General features: G+C 33.0%; 3 protein-coding genes across 4 annotated transcripts in view; 1 reads left to right on the top strand and 2 right to left on the bottom strand.

Moving 5' to 3' along the window:
• The window catches only part of LOC144843821 (uncharacterized), a 41,274-nt gene extending 28,659 nt beyond the window's left edge, over positions 1-12,615 (top strand). For both annotated transcript variants that reach the window (XM_078700777.1, XM_078700778.1), the window contains exon 2: positions 4,629-12,615. In XM_078700777.1, the coding sequence (XP_078556903.1) occupies positions 4,629-7,094 (2,466 nt within the window). In that variant the 3' untranslated portion in view covers positions 7,095-12,615. The remainder of the gene's footprint in view (positions 1-4,628) is intronic.
• Positions 12,616-14,480: 1,865 nt separating this feature from the next.
• LOC144843819 (uncharacterized) overlaps positions 14,481-20,164 on the bottom strand; it is a 67,042-nt gene continuing 61,358 nt past the window's right edge. The window contains exon 7 of the mRNA XM_078700774.1: positions 14,481-14,638. The gene's annotated coding sequence lies outside the window, so the exon portion shown is untranslated. The remainder of the gene's footprint in view (positions 14,639-20,164) is intronic.
• Positions 15,167-19,676, bottom strand: LOC144843283 (uncharacterized). The gene is made up of 5 exons (XM_078700078.1): positions 19,156-19,676; positions 18,816-18,958; positions 16,776-18,632; positions 16,371-16,555; positions 15,167-15,772 (listed from the first exon to the last, which is right to left on the bottom strand). Exons 1-5 carry the CDS (start codon positions 19,674-19,676, stop codon positions 15,524-15,526), a joined length of 2,955 nt encoding a protein of 984 aa, XP_078556204.1. The 3' UTR covers positions 15,167-15,523.

Raw genomic sequence — 20,164 nt, 5'->3', positions numbered from 1 at the left:
TATTTTGCTAAATTTGCGACAAAATAAACAAAACGCCATTTTCAAATTGAAAGTCGCCACCAACGGCCAACTATCCAACAGATAGAGGGCAGCAAATATTAGTTGGTTTGTCTTGTTTTTTTAGTATTTTCTGTATTGGTTATTTATGAAATCTCCCAATTTCTTGTTAAATCTCCAGATTTTTTTGAAAACTTCTAATAATTCACCAGGTTTTTATAACCCATGGCAGGTCGGTTATAATAATCATTTATATATATATACCAAAGATTGAAAGTTGTTGTTTAAAATATCGACTGTTATTAACATAGTTGTTAGTTTTCCAATCTTTTCCTGGTGGCAAAGGATTTAAACCCTCAGGAAGTAGTCCGTGGATGTAGCAAACTCCATAAGACTAGATCTGGTCGCAGTCATGAGTGATCCAGTCAAAGCTAGTTTTATAATATTCTGTGTGTGTGGTTAATAAAACTATACATGATTTAACATTACACAATACGGTAGAACCCCTAATTTAAGGGCACACCTTTGGGGGCCCAACAAAGTGTCTCTTTAATAGTATAGGAAATCCTAGTGAATAGAGATGTATTATTTCAATGCAGGGAGACAAAACAATTTTCACATTCCGTTAACGTCTGCATATATACAGTATTATTGCCTGTTTAATACTTCAAACATATCATCAGCTACTTGTTTTTAGATCTTTCTCCCTAATTTTTAGTCCAGTAGTTTAAACTCTTCTACAGTATTGTATATATTCCCTTGTAAATATGTCAAGAAGAATGACACGCTTTTAAGGGATATATAAAATTGTTCTGAATGACACAGTAGGCCTATCTATAAGGGAAGAAACTTTCTGCATAATACTGTATATAATAGGAAAAAAGTGTACAGAAAGGTCACAAGAGTCTAACATGGGGAGCTTTGAACTACAAACACTACTTGGGTCGTGACCTCTCATGTATGTACATCATTGTGATTGTTTTACAAGGCTGATCTAAAAACCAGCAAATATATTATGATAACAATGACTTGATGTGGTCTATATATTTACTACTGTGCTAGAAATTATCATACTTACAACAGGTATACTATGATGAATATTTACCTAATAACTAATATTATTAGCATTCATATAGTGAGTGTGATTCACATATAACCCTCTACCCCCTCTACTACTCCCACTCAAACTCAAACTTGCACACGTAATATTTTTATTATTGTACGTATTAACCCTAGTCATAGTTCACAAAAGATGCATCGATAAAGAGATTATTTCATATTTTGTAAACAACGTAATTGCCAATTAAACATCATAACATATTTTTACTTTTGCTTAAGTCAAGATTGTCAGGAAGTGCTTAAGTGAAAAACTGAGGGTTCATCAGTTTTTTGATTATACATCAAGGCTGGAAAAACACTTGTCTACTTCTTTCTGCAAGTTTGCCTCCTAAAGTAGACAAGATAATATATAGAAACACACAGAGGGACACAAGCTTCGGCTTTATAAGTCTCAACATCAAGTAAAATCATATATTTTTACGAAAAGATGAAAAAATATTTGGTTAGGTTATTTTGAAAATTGACTTAAAGGCCAGGTGCGGGAAAAAAATTTATATTTATCATACATTCCAACAATTATCGATCTATAGTTTCCCCTATGTTTCATATTTTTGGGGATTTTATTTGTGTTACAAGAGCTTGTTGAAAATAAGCACTTTCTTATCAGTGGGGGGATAGTTCAAATTACATAGTAAAATCTCTATTCTTTTGTACACACATTTTGTAAAAAGAGAGGCATTTTAAAAAGCTATGAAAAATAAACGGTGTGGTAAAAAATTTTATCAGATGACTAAATATAGGTAATATAACTTGAATATTACATTTCTGGTATTTTTATCCAACTTCAAATTTTTATTTTCATGCTATAGCAAAAATTATCCACCGTATATCCACCATATTTTTTCACCTTCTAGGGAGTCACCAGACACGTTATTACATTAGGTTAACTACCTAACTACTGAAAAAAAGTCTTTCTGGTTTTTATGGAAGAATTTTGCCAAATTTTGTATTTGACCATATTAAGGGAAATTCATGTTTTTTCGTCTTGATTTCTGTTACAAATATTTGATTTATGTACAATTAACCAAATATTATATTTAAAATTCATGCCTGTACCTGAGCTTTAAGCAAAATTATTGAAGAAAGTTTAGATAATTTTTTAGATTTTTTTTATCTGACAAATAATTATTTCATTTATTTATTTTGCCATATTTATATTAAAATAAACAGGATAAAAAAAATTAACAAAATACTGTAGATTACTCTCCTCTTCCTCCCGCCAAAGATCGGCAGGATCACCAAATGCATAAACAAACATGGTCTAGTGGCTTTCCACGAGTGGGGAGAAAGAGAATAATGAACAAACATAAAAAAATAACTCTAACAATGATAACAAATCTTAAAATAGTACAGTATAACACTGGTTTCTGTCAGATCACCGAAGTTAAGCAACGTTTGCCCGGTTAGAGCTTGGATGGGAGACCATCTGGGAATATCGGGTGGAGCTGGGCACTGGACAAGGACCAATCAAGGTGCTTTAGACAGTACTGACTTAGTATCATCCATCATTCAGATGAATGTAAGACTAATTGACATTGCCGTTTGCGACAGACATCGGCCAAAATTCATATCGTAGGAACATACATCACACATATTGAACAACAACTATATACATGATTGCCTGATGAAATAATGCAAGAAACTGTATAGTATGAATAAATAATCAAAATTAGCTGTCTGTAGTATCTAGGCTTGTAGAGAGATCAAAGGATTTGTGTATACAGCTAGGATTTGATTAGCATGGACAATAAAGCATAGCCTAATATACGGAGATGGCTTAAGTTTCAGAAAAAATGAATGAGAATCATAACTTCTAGCAGCAGAAAAGGTTTTCAATTAGTATTAAAAACAAACATTAGGTGTTGCAACATCATTTATGTTGTTCGAAGTATGACACAGGGTCATAGCCATCAGTACGGATGGTAAAGGTTTCAACCTGACCACTTTTTCACAGAGGCCTTTGACAACCCAGTGGCTTGAACAGAGGTGGTTCCCTTTTCTTGCGAAAACCGGACTTTATTTCTCATGGCTACATCACTGTGAGAGCAATATCATATATTATATCAACGTGACCTGGAGTTTTTGTAATAAATTGTAACTCAAATTAGGAAAATTATTAATAATGAAATAATTGTTAAACTTGTATATTTAAGTTAGAGTAAAACAACTGGCTATATAAGACTTTGTTGGTGTTTTTTGTATAAGGCCCTCTTGTGATCAAATGGATTAATATATTCATGGTATAATTATTCAAATAACTTTTCAATTGCTTTGTTTGGTTTTTAACAACATCAAACTTTAGTAACTGTTATGGCATTAATCATTGCAAATATGCTAAGTATTTTCAAAAAGCTTTGTACAGGAGATTTGACAGGGAATTATTAATCAAGTTTTTCTTATGTGTCCCTCTAGTATTCTATCCACTTGCTAGGTTAGTAACGTTTTACTACGCTGTATGCGTTTCATCTACTGCATCCCGCGCCTAATGTAGCACATATATCATTCTTATTCAGAAACATGTAGAAATTGTGAAAGCATAGAGTTAAATACGTTTTCCACATAGTAACAGTGAACCTTTGTGGATAATCACTGTATACACACTGTTATATACTTGTCCTTTGTAATTAAACAGCTTTTTATTTTAAGCTCTAAATAAATTGTTTAAAACAATACATGGTTGGTCTATTGGTTAATTTTAGATACTAATTGAATTTTAAAAAAAACATATTGTGGTAGTTTTTGTGGTCAGAACATGTAAAATCAAAATAAAATATATTTATTGAATAATAAATAGTATAAGAAGCAATCAGAAAATTAAGATCAAAGGGTTAAAATATGAAGACAATTTTAAAACCTATTTTTAAATATTGAATTTGATTTTTTGTTGGCCCTATAAATTATGTAAATTAGTTTAATTGTGTTTAATTCTTATACATTAGATTTGATGTCATGAAACATTGTTAGTGTATTGTTGAACAACACTGTAAAAAATAAAAAGTAACCTTTTATCAAGTCAATCCCTATTATTTATTTGTTATAATCCACCTTTGACCTCTAGACTTATTGCATATTCATGTGCCTAGTGAAGCATACAATGGCATACCTGTAGTATTACTGACAAGATTGGTATGCCTGTATTTGACTTTCCATTCCAAAAGATTTACAGAGAAAAATATATTATTGTATGAAGACGATATAATATTTATTAGATTTTTTTATTTCAAAGAAATGGTGAAAAATGTCTTAGCAGCAGATTTTTTGTTGTATCCTATATGCGTGTGATGCCTTCCTGAAATGTGTACCCAAAGTATTATTAGGATGAAGTTTCCTTGCATCCCTGAATTTTTTGCTCTTCATTCATTCCTATTCTCTTTCATAGTACTACTAGTTTTGTTCATTGATGTTTTTTCATAAATACTATTTTATTCTGATATTATGTTTATGTTATATACAATGAAAAAAAATGTAATACTTTACTAATTTTCGTCATTCTTTTTTATTTTGTGTTTCAGAAGTTGTTAAACTCCGGACAAACACCAACAAATAATAAGCGTAAACGGGAAAATAGTCACGCAGAGCCAGAGGGCCATCAGATACCACCAAAAAGACCAAATCACAAAGCTGGAGAAAATGTGTCCAGCACAAGTATGTCGATTGATATCACGCTAAATGATAAAACAAATGTGAATGTCACGATAAGTCAACAACAAGATACGCTTGCAACTGCCACTGATAATGATCCAATGTCATTCAGTCCAAATTCTAGAAACGATTGTTTTGTTTCAAATCTTATTGATGGCCATATTAATTTTAAGGATATTGAAAATGACATCATTCGTGATCCCGATCAGTACAAACAAATTGAGCAAAAACTGAAAGAACTAGAAGAAGTATGGAAAAAAGAGTTGACTGAAAGTTTTGGAACAAAATTTGGAGATAACAAAACAGATGAAAATCAGGACACTCTTATTCATAGTACTAACTCACCTGGCATGTCACTTGGCCAGGTTAATGGACAAATTAATGGACAAATAAACAATGCCATGCCAAGGGACAGTATGACTGTCCTGCCGCAAGGTAACAATGGTGCTGGTGGTGCGTACGATATGAAAGGACCACCAAACACCGTCGCCACTGACGTTAAGACACCGACAAGTGATGCCCTCCCAAATATAGGTGAATTAAGACCAAATCAACAACCAAATCAGGATATGCTTCGGCAGCCAATAAAAACAGAGAGTCAACAATTCATGAACAATATGTCGCGTAACTCTCCAAAAAATCCGTCTCTTTATAAAAATGCAGTCCCAAAACAAGAACAAGTACAATTGGGACACAGGCAACCAAACTTTCAAAATCCACTTCCGTCAATATCACATGCAAAAATGGGATTCGCAAATAACATGATCAAATCTGAACCTCAAGTTCAAATGAATGGCATGTTCCAGCAGCCGCAGCAGCAGCCAAATATGTCCTTATCCGGGCAAGCAAATATGTCCTTATCCGGGCAAGCAAATATGTCCTTATCTGGGCAAGCAAATATGTCCCTATCTGGGCAAGCAAATATGTCCTTATCCGGGCAAGCAGCTCCAAAACAGGTGTTTACTGGACCTGGTGGCACAGTTTTTGAGGATCCACAGAAAATTGCTCCATTCACTCCAAATTATCAGCCAGACACAATAATGCCGGTTAGCATCGACCGTACACCAAATGTTTCTATTCCTGTTAGGCCGGCAGTACCAAATATTCTAGCAAACCAACAGCAGATTCAGAAGAAACCAAGCTTACCATTCAAGCAGACAAATATGCCAATCACACAACAAATGCTACGACAGCCACATCAACATCAACAGCACATTAATAATAAAAAGCTGCTGCAACAACAATTGAATAATGGATCGTCGCTGCTAATGTCGCGACAAAATAAGATACAACAACAAATGCGAATGATGCAGTACAGTAAACAAATGCAATTTCAACAGCAACAACACAATCAACAGTTAATGCCAACACAAAACATGCAAGATCAGATGAAACAAGTAATGAATCATAACAGTAGACCTCCGCCACGTTACGAGGAAACACGAACCATGAATAACTCTGTGTACCAAAACACTCAAATGAGTATGCAGCAAGCACAACTGATGCAGCGGCAAAATCCCAGTTCAATGAATCCACCAGATTACCGACAGGGAATGGCTAATATGCCAACTCAAGGAATGCAGGTTCCACATGCTCCGGCTGGGCAGACGATGCAAACTCTGGCAAACCAACAGAACACTATGTTTAATTACCAGGATCAAAACACTCAAGGATTGCAGCAACATGGACAGAATGTAGCAATGATGAGGTTGGCTGCTGGTCAAAATACTCAACTCAGGCCAGGAATCAACAGACAGAGTATGGTCGGACAAAATGTAAGAGGACAGCTTTTACAACAACAGCAGCAGCAGCAACAGCAGCAACAACAGCAGCAACAACAACAGAGAGTCTGGCAAGGAAGGAATCAAGTAATGAACCCAACAATGTCACAAAACATGCTTCAAGCAACTGCACAAGTTAGCACGACCGTGACAAACCCACGATTTCAAAACACTTTCAACTTGCCTGGTGACATGCAATTCCAGCAACAGACTAACTTCGGTCAGACCGCAGCCACGACAATAAACACAAATAATGTACCCAACATGAATATGCGGCGGGGGTTTTATCCCGGGAATATGGCTAATCGGCAGCAAATTAATACAAACATTCAAACCTCAATTTCATTGAATTCACAACAGCAAGCTTTGGACCAACAATTACAAGTATCAGCTGGTGTATCCACTTACGGAAATCCAAACAACATTAACATACATCAGAATATTATGAACAATGTGCCAATGACCAATCCAAATGCTAGTTTGCATAATCCAACAAAACAGTTTACCGAGGCAGACCTCAATGATCTTGAAGCCATTTTAAGCAATCCCTTGTAAAGTGGGCCAACGCTTGGAGCAAGGTCCATAGATGAATATAATTGGTGTGTGAAATAATTTGTAGGTGAAGATTAGGGCTAGCTAATTTAAGCTGCGCAAAATGGAAATGGACAGATTCTGTTATTACCATCCAGTAGATGCTTGGCTATTTTCAGACACATGACATTAGTATAAAAAAATTCAATGCAGCTTACTTTATGTCTGCTAAAAACCAACTGATATATAAGTTAGTATATGTTTATGGTAGTATATTTATTAGTGGTTTTAACGGAGACAGATACATGAGGTGTAACCCATCTGAATCCCCATCTAGTGTTACAACAATCTGCACCCCTAAGGGTCTGTCTACACTATCAAGCTAGTTTGACAAAAAAGTGTGATGTGCCAAAATATGGTAGTGATATGACATCATCGTGTCCATATATAGGCACACACATTTTTTGGTCACATAAAGTTTGATAGTGTGGACAGAGCTTAATGCTGCCTAAACACGAAGGATGATTTTACAAACTAATGTCATCTGTCTGAACATATCCTAAGCAACAACAGTTTGTGCTGTTTCTACCCAATAATAACATTAAGATGGTACTTGTCTGATTGCAAACACTCTATAGGCAACAGTATTTGAGATAGTTTCGTATTCATCAGCCAGTTTTAGCTGGCAACTTGCCAAACATCATGTTGAAGACCAACAGATTATTCAAAATTCAGGAGGTTAACTCATTTAAATATCTACCTGTAAATATGTGAATATGTAAATTTGTACCTGTAGAAAGAAATGTAGTTACCAAAATTGCCTTTAAAAGTTTATTTTAACTGTACATTATGATTTTTAATTTTAATTAATTAATAATACACATTTGTAATTGTTTTATTTTTGTAATCTATTTCTTTTTCAAACGTTACACCTGTGTGGTCTTCCCAAATTTGGTGCCAATCTCATGGTGGTTACAATTTTAAATTTGTCATCAAACCCTCAAGTCAGGAAATATACTTTGTATGCACTTCAAATAAATCTTGCATAATTTTAATGATTTTAATAACGATATTTCTTGTAGCACTTCATGCTTGTTTAAAATGCAAACATACTGAGTTCTGCCCTATGATTGGTTCTGAAGTCACACATGCATACTGTTAAGTAGTAGAGTAACTATCGTAGAACTAAGAATATGACAAGATTTTCATTAATTTGAATCGACTGTAACTCCAAAGTCCTTTCACATAGAAATTGTAGTAAGCATGCTAGTGTTATTACCCATCTAGACCCGTTCATATAGAAAGTAATATTGCAGTAATGTTACCTGTGTGAAAGGGATATCAGCATAACTAAGTCCAGTGGCTGTTTAAGGAAGGCGTTTTTACAGTTTTGATAAACTTAAGAATGCATTTGCGAATTAACGCAATATCACCATCACACCTCTGGGTGTGGGTGGTAATGCCAATGCCAACTCATTTCTAGCTCTGAAAACCATGTGAGTTGGAACCAATTGTCAGCCTAGTTTTCAGATGGCTTTTCCTAACTCTGATACATAAAATGTTCATATATTCTTATTGTGATTTTCTTTAATGTATGTCAAATTTATTTGAGGTTACATGTTTGAAATTCTTGACAGTTTCCTGGTTATCACAAACATTTGATAGTCAAATAATGTCAAATTTAATGTTCTGGATGTGTGGGAAACAGAAACAAGAAAAAGTTATATATTTTTTCCTGCATTGTGGCATATGATTGTTAATGATATTCATTATTTGTTATTAGTACTTTATATTGAAATTATTACTATATGTGGAACATTCTCAAAACCCTGAAGTTTCAAATAACATTCCACTAATTTGGAGATAATTTAATCAACATAAGTCTATCTAAAGCAATTTTATTGGTTTGATAATATAAATGTTTCTAACTGGTTGGTAACTGGCTATTTTATCAATTTACACTCTATTTGACTTCACATTGCATAGCATCTCTTAACAAAATCAATGTAATATATCCCCACTTTAAAACCAGTTTTGAGTAAACATATGCTCGCTGCTTTTAAGCTTCACATCAAAATTTCTCTAAGCTAAAAAAAAAGACCTTTTTTGGTTTGGCTTTTTACTGTGATTTTAACACCAAATTAAACAGAATTTCTGATTTCTTATACCAAAAACAAATTTAGATTTTGTAGCATTTGGAACAACAACTATCTCTTATTGTTAATAGATAAGTACCACCACAGCCATGTTCACTTAATTTGGTACCGGTTAATAAGTATCGCCACAACCATTTTTTTTACAATTTTACAGTATAATATAATGTCTTGTTAAGTATTTACATAGTGACTTTGTGACTGGTTGAATTTACAGTGTACAGTGTAAAAAGTTTTCTTTTATATATCTTTTATTTCTTTTTAAATGAGAGCTATTTTTTTTCCATGAATGACGACAGGCCAAAGATTATAGGATATTTTAATTAATGAAATTAGATGATAATTAACATGTGAAAGAGTGTTTTTCATAACTGGCCATGTTTTGTTAAAATTGTAACTTGTTCTACCAGTATAAACTTTAGTGTTAAAACTTGCACTCTTTGATAAATAAAATAAGTGGGTTTTTAGTAAGTAATGAGCATTATGCAGAATCTTCTGAAAATGTGAATCCAGGCAGATGATTTGCCAACAACTGTTGTTTAAAATCTGAGAAAATACTTATGGATACCAATAGCATTTAAACACATACCACACTGTCTTCTATTGTATAATTATTGTATATATTTATTATTACTGTATAAAGAAGTGAATAGATATTTGTAGTTTTATATGAATGTTAGATATATTACTAAAAAAAATGAACGAAAAGTGATTTTTCAGATCTACCGAAAATAAATATTTTGGCATCAAAGCCTTAATTATATGTATGATGACCCTTTAAATAATTTGGAGACAAATTATAAATGTTTATATTATTTTATTGTATGTTTTGTAAGCAATGTATCATAATATTAAATATACCACAGGCTGGTTGCTATGATAAGTAAGGTAATGAATTATGCATGATATTTAAATGATGCTGCTGATGATGATGTCATAGGCTGTGGACAAGTTGACAGGGGACCAGCTCAACAGTTCAAACTTGATTATAGGAAGGTGTTTCAATTATTCTTGGCAACATAAATAATTGTGTTGCATTTAAGAAGTTTTGTGCATGTTTCTTTTCGCAAACTAATAATTGCTGCGTGTGAGAGTAACCGAATGTGTGTAGTATGATGCATGTTCGATTGTGTCAAGTGTATGTGAGAATCAACATACATTCTAGTCAATTATGAGTTTTGCTTCTTTCTTTTTTTCAAATATTTTTGTTGTAGAGAAAATCACCAAGTTGTAATTGAAGTAAATATACCTTTAAAATTATCTGAACAATCTATGAAATGTGTCAAAATCCAGGGGAGGAGAGAGCTAGCTAATGCATAATACATACATATTTTTTCTGCATTGGACCATTACACTTTTTTTTTTCTTTTTTTTTTGGCTCACAATGTTCGTTACTTATAGTTTTATGTCTATGTATTCTGCTTTAATCTTGTAACATTAACAATTTCATTAATTATCCTTAAGTTTAATTTTACCTTCAATATAATTTACGATGGCATTATGAGACTTAAGAAATACAGTAGAACCCCTATAAAGGAGACATCTGCCGGACCAAAAAGTGTCCCCTAAATAGGGGTTGGCTGTAGTGTTAAAATATATAATATCCCCATGTTCGTTTCACGGAAAAGTGTCCCCTTAAAAGGATGTCTCCTAAATAGCCATGTTCTACAGTATACTGGCACTTGTATGCAAATACCTGTATTTCAAAAAAATGTACATAATCATATTTCTTTTTGTATGTAGAAGAAAGATATTTGTAACTATGATTTTGAATATATTATAGAGTATACAGGTGATCATATGCTAATGAAGTTTTAAAATGATATAATTATACAGATTATTTTATCTCAATCTGTTACATACAGATGATCATGTCTCTTATGTATATTTATATCTCAAATGCAGATGATCATTTTACATATACAGATGATCATGTCTCATATGTATAGTGAGACATCTCATATGCAGATGTTCATATAACATGTACAGATGATCATGTCTCATATGTATAGTGAGACATCCCATATGCAGATGTCCACATTACATATACAGATGATCATGTCTCATATGTATAGTGAGACATCTCATATGCAGATGTTCATATAACATGTACAGATGATCATGTCTCATATGTATAGTGAGACATCCCATATGCAGATGTCCATATTACATATACAGATGATCATGTCTCTTATGTATATTTATATCTCAAATGCAGATGATCATTTTACATATACAGATGATCATGTCTCATATGTATAGTGAGACATCTCATATGCAGATGTTCATTTTACATATACAGATATCATGTCTCATGTATAGTGAGACATCTCATATGCAGATGTTCATATTACATGTACAGATGATCATGTCTCATGTATAGTGAGACATCTCATATGCAGATGTCCATAATTTATTATATTTACAGATGATCATATCTTTAAATAAATTATGACATCTTGCAAATTTTCATATTACATATTATGCAGATTATCATATCTCGTATGTTTATATTATTTCATGCAGATATAATCATTTCATATGCTAATAAATGCTCATTTTACAGGTGGTCATGGAGACAGGTGTACTTGAACACATTATCGTATGAAATTGCATTTGTCCCTATTTTTAAAGTGACAATGAATATTCATGTATATGTTTTCAATGTGTAATCTTATTTCAATGAATTTTTATGTTCAATTGTCTAAACTTACATCTATGAGGATTCATTATGTTCAATATGTAAACTTTCAGGATTATGAATATTCATGAGATAATTGTCAATTATGTAAACTTCCACCTATGAATATTCATGGTTTATGTTCAATATGTAAACTTGCATCTATGGATATTCATGAATTATGTTTAATATGTAATCTTTCAGCTATGAATATTCATGGTCTATCCAAAGAGGTCATGTAACATGTTTTTGGTACATTTATTAGTGGTACTGTAAATGCTGATTGTTTTTTAATGGTTTTTTAGTCCATTTATGATATCGTAAAAACATTTTCACTGAATTTAATCATCATCATTTGCATAGCATTAGAAGAAAACACATTTTAAAGTTATAAAGTTAAACCCTGCTTGAAATTTAAGGGAAAGTGAATTGTATTTTTTATATATTGTATTTTGATATCATTTTGATATCAAAGACAAAAACACTTTGTAAAATGAACACTAGATGTACAGGAATGTTAAATCTGTTGTTGGAAGTATAGCAGTATTGTAGTAACATCTCATTTTCTATAGCTATTTGTATACACTATCTTTTTATAGAGTATTTGTCTGAGAGCTTTGTTTATTGCCTGCTTGCTAAGAAAATATAATATATTAAAAAAGGAATTTGGTAGAGATAACTTGTATTTCATTTTTGTTACCTTTACTTGTAATTTGTTATTATTTTCACACCATCCAACAACAATACATATTATTGGATGAGGTAGTTTGTAAACCAAGTCTCACTTGAGGCTAGGTAGTGGCTCTGTATTTGAACGTCAGAAGAAATGCTGGAATTGTAACAAGATTTGAACCAAGTTATGCAAGCACGTCGTCCACTGAGCCACAGTGCCACTGACAGTGCCACACAAGACTTGCTTAGTCCGCGAAATACCCGACTAGGTTTTCTATAAACTTCTTTCTGCTATTGCTTCAGCAAGGTCTTCTGGGGAATACCAGTGTCCGTCTCCAATATGCCTACATACAATACACGCTGTCAAAGTATACAAAAATATTTTACTTCTGAAAAGGAAATTTTCTGGAAAGTGTAACCTGTCATGGATCATCATTGATGGCAGAAAAAATACATTTGGAGTCTTTACTTACACGCTGGTAGGACAGTAACTTTTTGTAGTTAATGTTAAATTTTATTATTCAAATGCAAAACCTGGAAAAATATAGGCCTACAATTTTCAATGTCTGTACTGGCCTTTTTTGAATATATATTTCTGTACTAGATAATACTTGATTATGCTTTCAGTCTAGAAATACTATTTTTTATTATAATAATACTGATTTGAAAATTAACTTGCAGATTTTATTAAACTTTCGGAGACGGACTAACTTTAAAGTTGTTGAACATAGAGGGCAGCCGACAGCAATCCAGCATAGACATCATTCATACCGGTAGCTATTACTCATCCAAAGGAAAAAGGTGTGTTCACTTTTGTAACAAGAGTCATTCACAACATTAAAAAAAAGTCTTATTTTGTTTTAAACAAATTATTCAATTGATTAAAAAGGTACTAAAAAAAGCCAGGTTCATCATAAAAATGATTAATTTTCTTATTTTTTAGGAACTTTATAGGACTACATATTCCAAATTGGCTTGACGGATCCATTTATGTAAGGTTTGGTTTTATATTATTTGTTATTTTTAATTTATTAATTGGTGCCTTTTTTTTGTTAAATGACATAACCAAATAAATAACTTTTTAAGCAGCACACACTACACATTTATTTAGCATTTAAAGTAACATATTATATTGAAAGAAGAAAATAAGACAAATTGGAACAGTTTCATTATATGAAATCACAGACACCACTCACAAGACAAAATATTCAAAATAGAAATTATTGCATTATATAAATTGTAAATTCATTATCATTCATCATAATTATTTTTTATTTATTTTATTTTCATGAGAATTAAAGAAAATGGAAAAGAAACGTTTTATACTGAAAGAAAGATCAGTGCCTAAAAATACCTGCTGGAATTCATAACTGTTTTTATTTATTTTTTATTTTATGTCTTTAGGCAATGTGGCCAAGGATTACCAATAGTAAATTAATCACTATCCTATCATCAGATAGGTGGTAATCCCCTACTATTCTCGAATAATGAACTGGGTTATTTAAAGTGCACACAGGTTATAACTGTGTACACTGGACCACCTACGGTTTATAGTCCTTATCCGAGAAGACTTGTTCCACCACCAGAACTAGGAGCGAGTCGGCCTCGAACTCTTGCCGATGTTGTTGGCTCGTTTGGTACGGTGAACGGCCCCCTTGACTTAACCGCTCGACCATTTGACTTTTTCAAAGATTAAAAAAAAAGAAGTATTTATTTTGTTGCTCCATGTTGGAACTAAATAACTTAGTGACCGAACTTTTGCTCTATGTTATTATGTAGGCTTACCAAGTGCCTACTTTGAAACTAATATTACCGTGAACCGGGACCAAAATGTATGTCCTGGATCACGGGAATTTCGGTCATTCACATGGCGCTTTCCCCTTAATTTATTTATTTTAAAAACAATTTATTAAACTTTAAAAGGCACACATATGTTCAAAGTTCGGCTATTAATATTATTTCCCACTACTTGCATTATAATTACACATTTTTAAATAAGCTAATTCTAAGCCGTCAAAATCTTGGCAGTATTCCTTCTAATCGGTGGCCTCAGTTATCTAGGCCTATGCAAGGTATGAACCTTGAATTAATATTGTATTTATACAAGGTTCGATAACAAAAATACAGTATTTAAATGACTATAACAATTGGAATGTAAATACATTTGGAATAATTCCGTAAAGTTCTAAGACTTTGTTGTTGCCATGACATTGTATAACTAGAACGCCACTCCGAGAGTGCATACCTCCGCCTACAGTAAAATTATCTAATACATAAGATTTCACCGAAAATGTATTTTTGTGTCTCAGTTGACTAACAATAGAACAGCAACGCCAAAAAACAGGTGAATTTGAAAAGAAATAGGTTTTTAAAACTACTATAAAAAAACCTGTACATTAAATCAATTGATTTATTTATTTTAAAATTACAAATTATAACTCTTGCCTGTTGTACAAAAATGAAGTTGATTGCCTCAAAAATTTAATAGAGTGGTCCTTGACCACATATCTATCTGTATTTTGTAATATTATATTACTCAAAATTACTTTTTGAGTAATCCTGCTAACAAACAGGCAAACAAACAGACACACGCGATCGACTACATACCTCCTTTGCGAAGGTAAACAAAAATATGTCTAAACAAACTACAGTAACTGAACTAATTTAATAATCACGAAGAGTTAGGACCTAGGTACATTTTTCCATACAAATAGGCCTAAATATTAGAGGTTAAAACAATTATTTTAAAACGTAATATAAATTTTGGGTTAAATGTAATTTAAATGTAATTATTTTATCATTATTTATTATTATCATTTTTCAATCATTATTTTGGTTCGGTTTGCTTTCTGTGGATTTTTTTTTATATGTTTATATGTTTTGGGAACACTACATCTATAAAATATGCAAGCCTTTCTCTTATCTCCGTTAAATCAACCTAAAATCATTTATGTTTCCAATTTTCTTTTTTTAGGCGACGTAGCACTCGCGCAACTCTTTACACCTGCTACAGCATCTTCTTCTTTGGTTGTTCCCTCTGATTGTTTCAGCGTTGCACCTTCTTCATCCGTTGATCTACGTGGTTCCATAGGTTCATCATCTTCTTCTTCTTTAATGGTTTCTGTTGGTTGCGTTGGTGCACCGATATGTTCATAACACGTATAATAAATTTCAGTAGTATCTTGTTGGTCGGTTTTCTATAAAAAAAAAACGAACATGATGATATCATGAGTTTAGGCCTACAGACTAATCGACTAATTAAAAAAGGAGAACATTTCCAGTTGGTATTGGTATAGTTAATTTCGTAAGAAAAATATTAGCCGATTTCTTTTCACAAATTTACCGCTAAATTTATTTTAATAGTTTTTTTACATATTTTAAACAACTTGAACAAAGCAATGTTCAGAATTTGGATTCATTGGTTAAAATGTTTGACATGTGATACGGTACTGTATATTATTTGATTTGACAAGGAAAAAAGTTCCATGACCTAATTTTCAACTACTTTGCCGTCAGTCACATCTTTTACCACCAGGCTTGGCGGAAAATATGTCAATCTTGTTGCCAAGATTTTTAAGAAGAAGCTCAAGTGAAAAACTACGGATTTTATTTATCAAACCAGTCCATGGTAGCTTATGGAATTAAGAAAATAAACTTACAAATAGTTGCTTAGGTTATTTGTAAACTGACTAAAACAAAATATTTAAAACCAGGTTTAGAGGATTTTTTTCTAAGCGTGTTTTATAAATCTGACCCCAGTATTTTATTTTCTTTAGAAAAAAAAACAACTCATACTGCAAATCGTTGTTCCCAGAGATTTTTGGCATCCTCATCTTTTCGGAGTGAACTGAGTACATCAATTATCTCTTTCTTAAGGTCCTCATAGTCAATGCTTCGTCGATGGGGTCCCAGACTATGCTCCATATTGTAGGCTTCCTCAAGGAATTTCATACTAAGACTGAAGTGGTTGTAAGCATCCGCTGAAGAAAAATTATCATAAATGAAATTGCTTAAAATAATGTAAATACAGAAAACAGAATAGTTGTATTTGTCATCTATAATCTAAAACTACTGTGATGAGGTGTATCCGATCATTTTTACAGCTCGCTATGTCGGTTGGTCGGTAAACACTAATTTGAAATTTGACAATATTATGTATTTTCCCGCTTGCTCCTAGAAGGCCGGACACATTTATCTTACCTTTTTCGTCCTCCGATAAATCTGCAGCTGTTAGTATCTTCTTACCAATATGATGATGAGTACTACCAACAAAGTACAGACATCTAGCTGTGTCAGGGTTCTTTTTCAAAATCCGTTGGCTAATGCGCAAACTTCGTTCAAAATCTGGTAGAGCTTTGGTATATTCTTCCATTTCAAAGTAGCAAAGTGCTCTATTCCTAAGAATCTTTGACGTCAGTTCAATCTCTAGACCAGGAAAGCTCCTCTGCTGCATTTTTAAAGCATTATTGAAAAAATCTAAAGCTTTGTCATATTGGTCCTTGGCCTTTTCGGTTTCCTTAGCATCAGTGTATCTATTTCCCCAGCTTCTAAAACAGGTTCCTACATTCATGACATACACAGAAAAATCAATATGTACTTCTGGTTTACCACCTGTGATTTTGTCAATCATGTCCCATGCCTCTTGGTGATAGCGCTGGGCATCCCGAAGTTTTTTCTGACGATAGAACACGTGACCAATTGTGTTGAGTACACGTGCGGTCATCGTATGATCTCCTTCAAGTTCTCGTCGCAAATCTAACGATTCATGAAGAACTACCAAACTTTCCTCGTATTCCTGCTGCCCGATGTATGCTCGTCCTTTTACGTACAAGCAGGCGGCTTTGGCAATCATTGTATTTTCATGACTTTTGTCTCCAGATTTTAGTTTATCAAGTGTCATCAGTCCGTTGTCTGCGGCTTTGTGTGCCTTTAATATTTGGGCTTGACATATATATTGGTCTCCTACCCATGCGCATAAAAAGCTGTAACTGATCAAGTCTCCTTCTGCCTTAGCTTTGCGTGATTTAATCTCAAAATATTCAACTCTTCGATCTGCCTCGACCAAGCCATCAAAGACAACATACCGTCTGTCCTCCTGAGAAAAGTTTAATTCTTTGGCAGAGTTTGTCGGTTTTCTGCTTGCTTCATGTTCCAGGTATTGTACTAGATTGATTTTATCACTCTGGTACTTTTCAAGGCCTTCCTTGAAATGTTTGTTTGCAAGTTCACAGATGTCATTGATCACTCGATGGTAATGATTGAGGAATGCTTCCATGGCAGCATCAAAAAATGGTCTTAAAGACTCATCTCTTGTCTCAAGTTCACAGGTGAGCCTCACCAGTGTATGGACATTGTACTGATTACAATCCCCTTTACAAGATTCGATGTTTTTAAATTGATCAAGCTTATCGAATTCCAAAAGACCATAGATACAGAGATCTTGTAGATACAAGCCAGTGACGCTCTTCTCCTCACCAAGAATGATAGCAGCTACATCTCTGTAAAAGAAGCTTGGAAAGACGGACAGCTTTATCAAGTATGACTTGCAATTGTTGTCGAGTTGATCAAACACAACACGTAGGCATCTGAGAACGCTCTCTTGTTGTTCGATCTCCTGGCCTTCAGTAGACATTTTTACGCCATACTTGTGATCGAAAACTTGTTTAGCCAGAGCCGGTTTTTTCAGAAGTTCCAGAAACTCTTTTGGTTGCATATGTCCCAGTTTCATACGGCTGGCCACAGCTCGAATCGCGTGAGGGTTGTGGCCACAAACAAACACCAAATCTTTACAAATCGTGTCATTAAGATTTGGAAGGTCAGATGAGCGACGAAGTAGAGACATGGCATCCAACACCTGAAGAGGTTTTATATCAAGTTGATGAAAGCTGTTTACAGCTAATAAGGACTCATTATCAACTCTGTATCTTGTTGTGATTAGGAATTTCACTCTCTGATTTTCTTCACGAATAAATTTAACAAGAAAATTGATGAAGTGGTCACGCACAGGGCGTCTTGGTCTCAAAACATCATCAGCATTATCCAAGTAAACTATTGTTTCTGAAAAACAAAATGTTATATATACCATATTGTAACTTTTTATCATACACAGTATAATAGTAATCATTTTAAACTGAAAAATTGATTAACATTTGTAATTGGTTGATTTCAAATTGATGTGTGTAGTGCCTCAGATTTGGGGTTTTTAACCGTTAGTCTACTGTTGGACATTTTAAAATATACCTGATTTGATATCGCGTATCTTTCCTAATAACGCGTCTACATCAAACGTAGATGGTACTATATCTTTGACACCAATTGCATTCATGATAGCAGCCCCTACTTCGTTCATTGACATCAAGTTCCTCAAGTTTATAAGATAAGTACTGTAGGAAAAAAAATAATATTTCAGTCATATTTAGAATTTTAATTATTCATAAATTGAAAAGAAAATTGTAATTGTTATTAAATAATTTGTTCAGTCTCATAAGGATTGTTCGGCTCTAATTTATATATCTGCAACACCTAAAACAGAAACTAAGATGCTTTATGTAGTAGTTTAATAACAATATTATATACTTACGTAACGACCACTTTTTCTTCTATTAAAAATGCCGGGTAGATTGCGCATGTCTGAATGGATAACTTTGTTTTTCCAATTCCAGGCGAACCGGCGAGAATCACACAACAACATTTTCCAGTTTTCGCAGCAAAAGCCTGTAAGATTTTGTGCAATTCTTTGTCTCTTCCAACAAACAAAGCATCGGTTTTTACTGACAGTAACCTGATACGTTCTTTATGTTCCTTTCTCTTACGTTTGTAGTCTTCAATCTCGTCTAGGCCAGTTTTGTTCTGGATATGGTGGTATACTTCCTCCAGAAATGTAGTATCGTCCTCCGAGATAATTCCATTATCGCAGAGTTTCTCAAACAAATCTAGCGGTGTTTTTATTTTATCGTAGACAATCCTGACCAATTTGTCTTTTGAATGGAGTTTAACTTTCTTGAATTCTTCATTGACCATGCCATTATGTTGATCAGTTATGAATGCATAGAAAGGATTAACAATGACGGCAATATTATCGATTTCATTATTTGACGCCATGATCCATTTCTTCTGTAAATATAACAAACATGTACGTAATAAGGAACTTTAACAACTAGGTTTGTGTGTATAATATATAATAAAATTCTTTAAAGATGTATTGTCCCCCTGAAAAAATAATTATTAAAAACATTTCTGTTGAATATGCCATTTTAATGTCACATATTAGTTATCCACTTTGACCAAAAATTAGATTGAAAAATTATTATTATTTTATAAGTGAAAACGGTTATTTTTTCAACAGAAGTGATTCATTTTATTAAAACTACAAAATAACCTATTAAAAGTCTGATTTAATTAATCTTCATTTTTCATGTTTTTGGGGGACAATCACATCTTTAATATTAACATATACTTACATCTCGTGTCCAAGACTGCAGTGGGTATCAAATGTTTTACTTAATTTAATTCACAATTTTTATCATAAAAGAGAAGATAAAAAAGATCGACAGCAACAATTGTTGTCACTAATCAAGGTCATATTTCAA

This window comes from Antedon bifida, chromosome 5, assembly GCF_963402885.1.
Source record: "Antedon bifida chromosome 5, ecAntBifi1.1, whole genome shotgun sequence".
Classification (NCBI taxonomy): domain Eukaryota; kingdom Metazoa; phylum Echinodermata; class Crinoidea; order Comatulida; family Antedonidae; genus Antedon; species Antedon bifida.
This window is presented reverse-complemented; position numbering and strand designations above follow the sequence as displayed.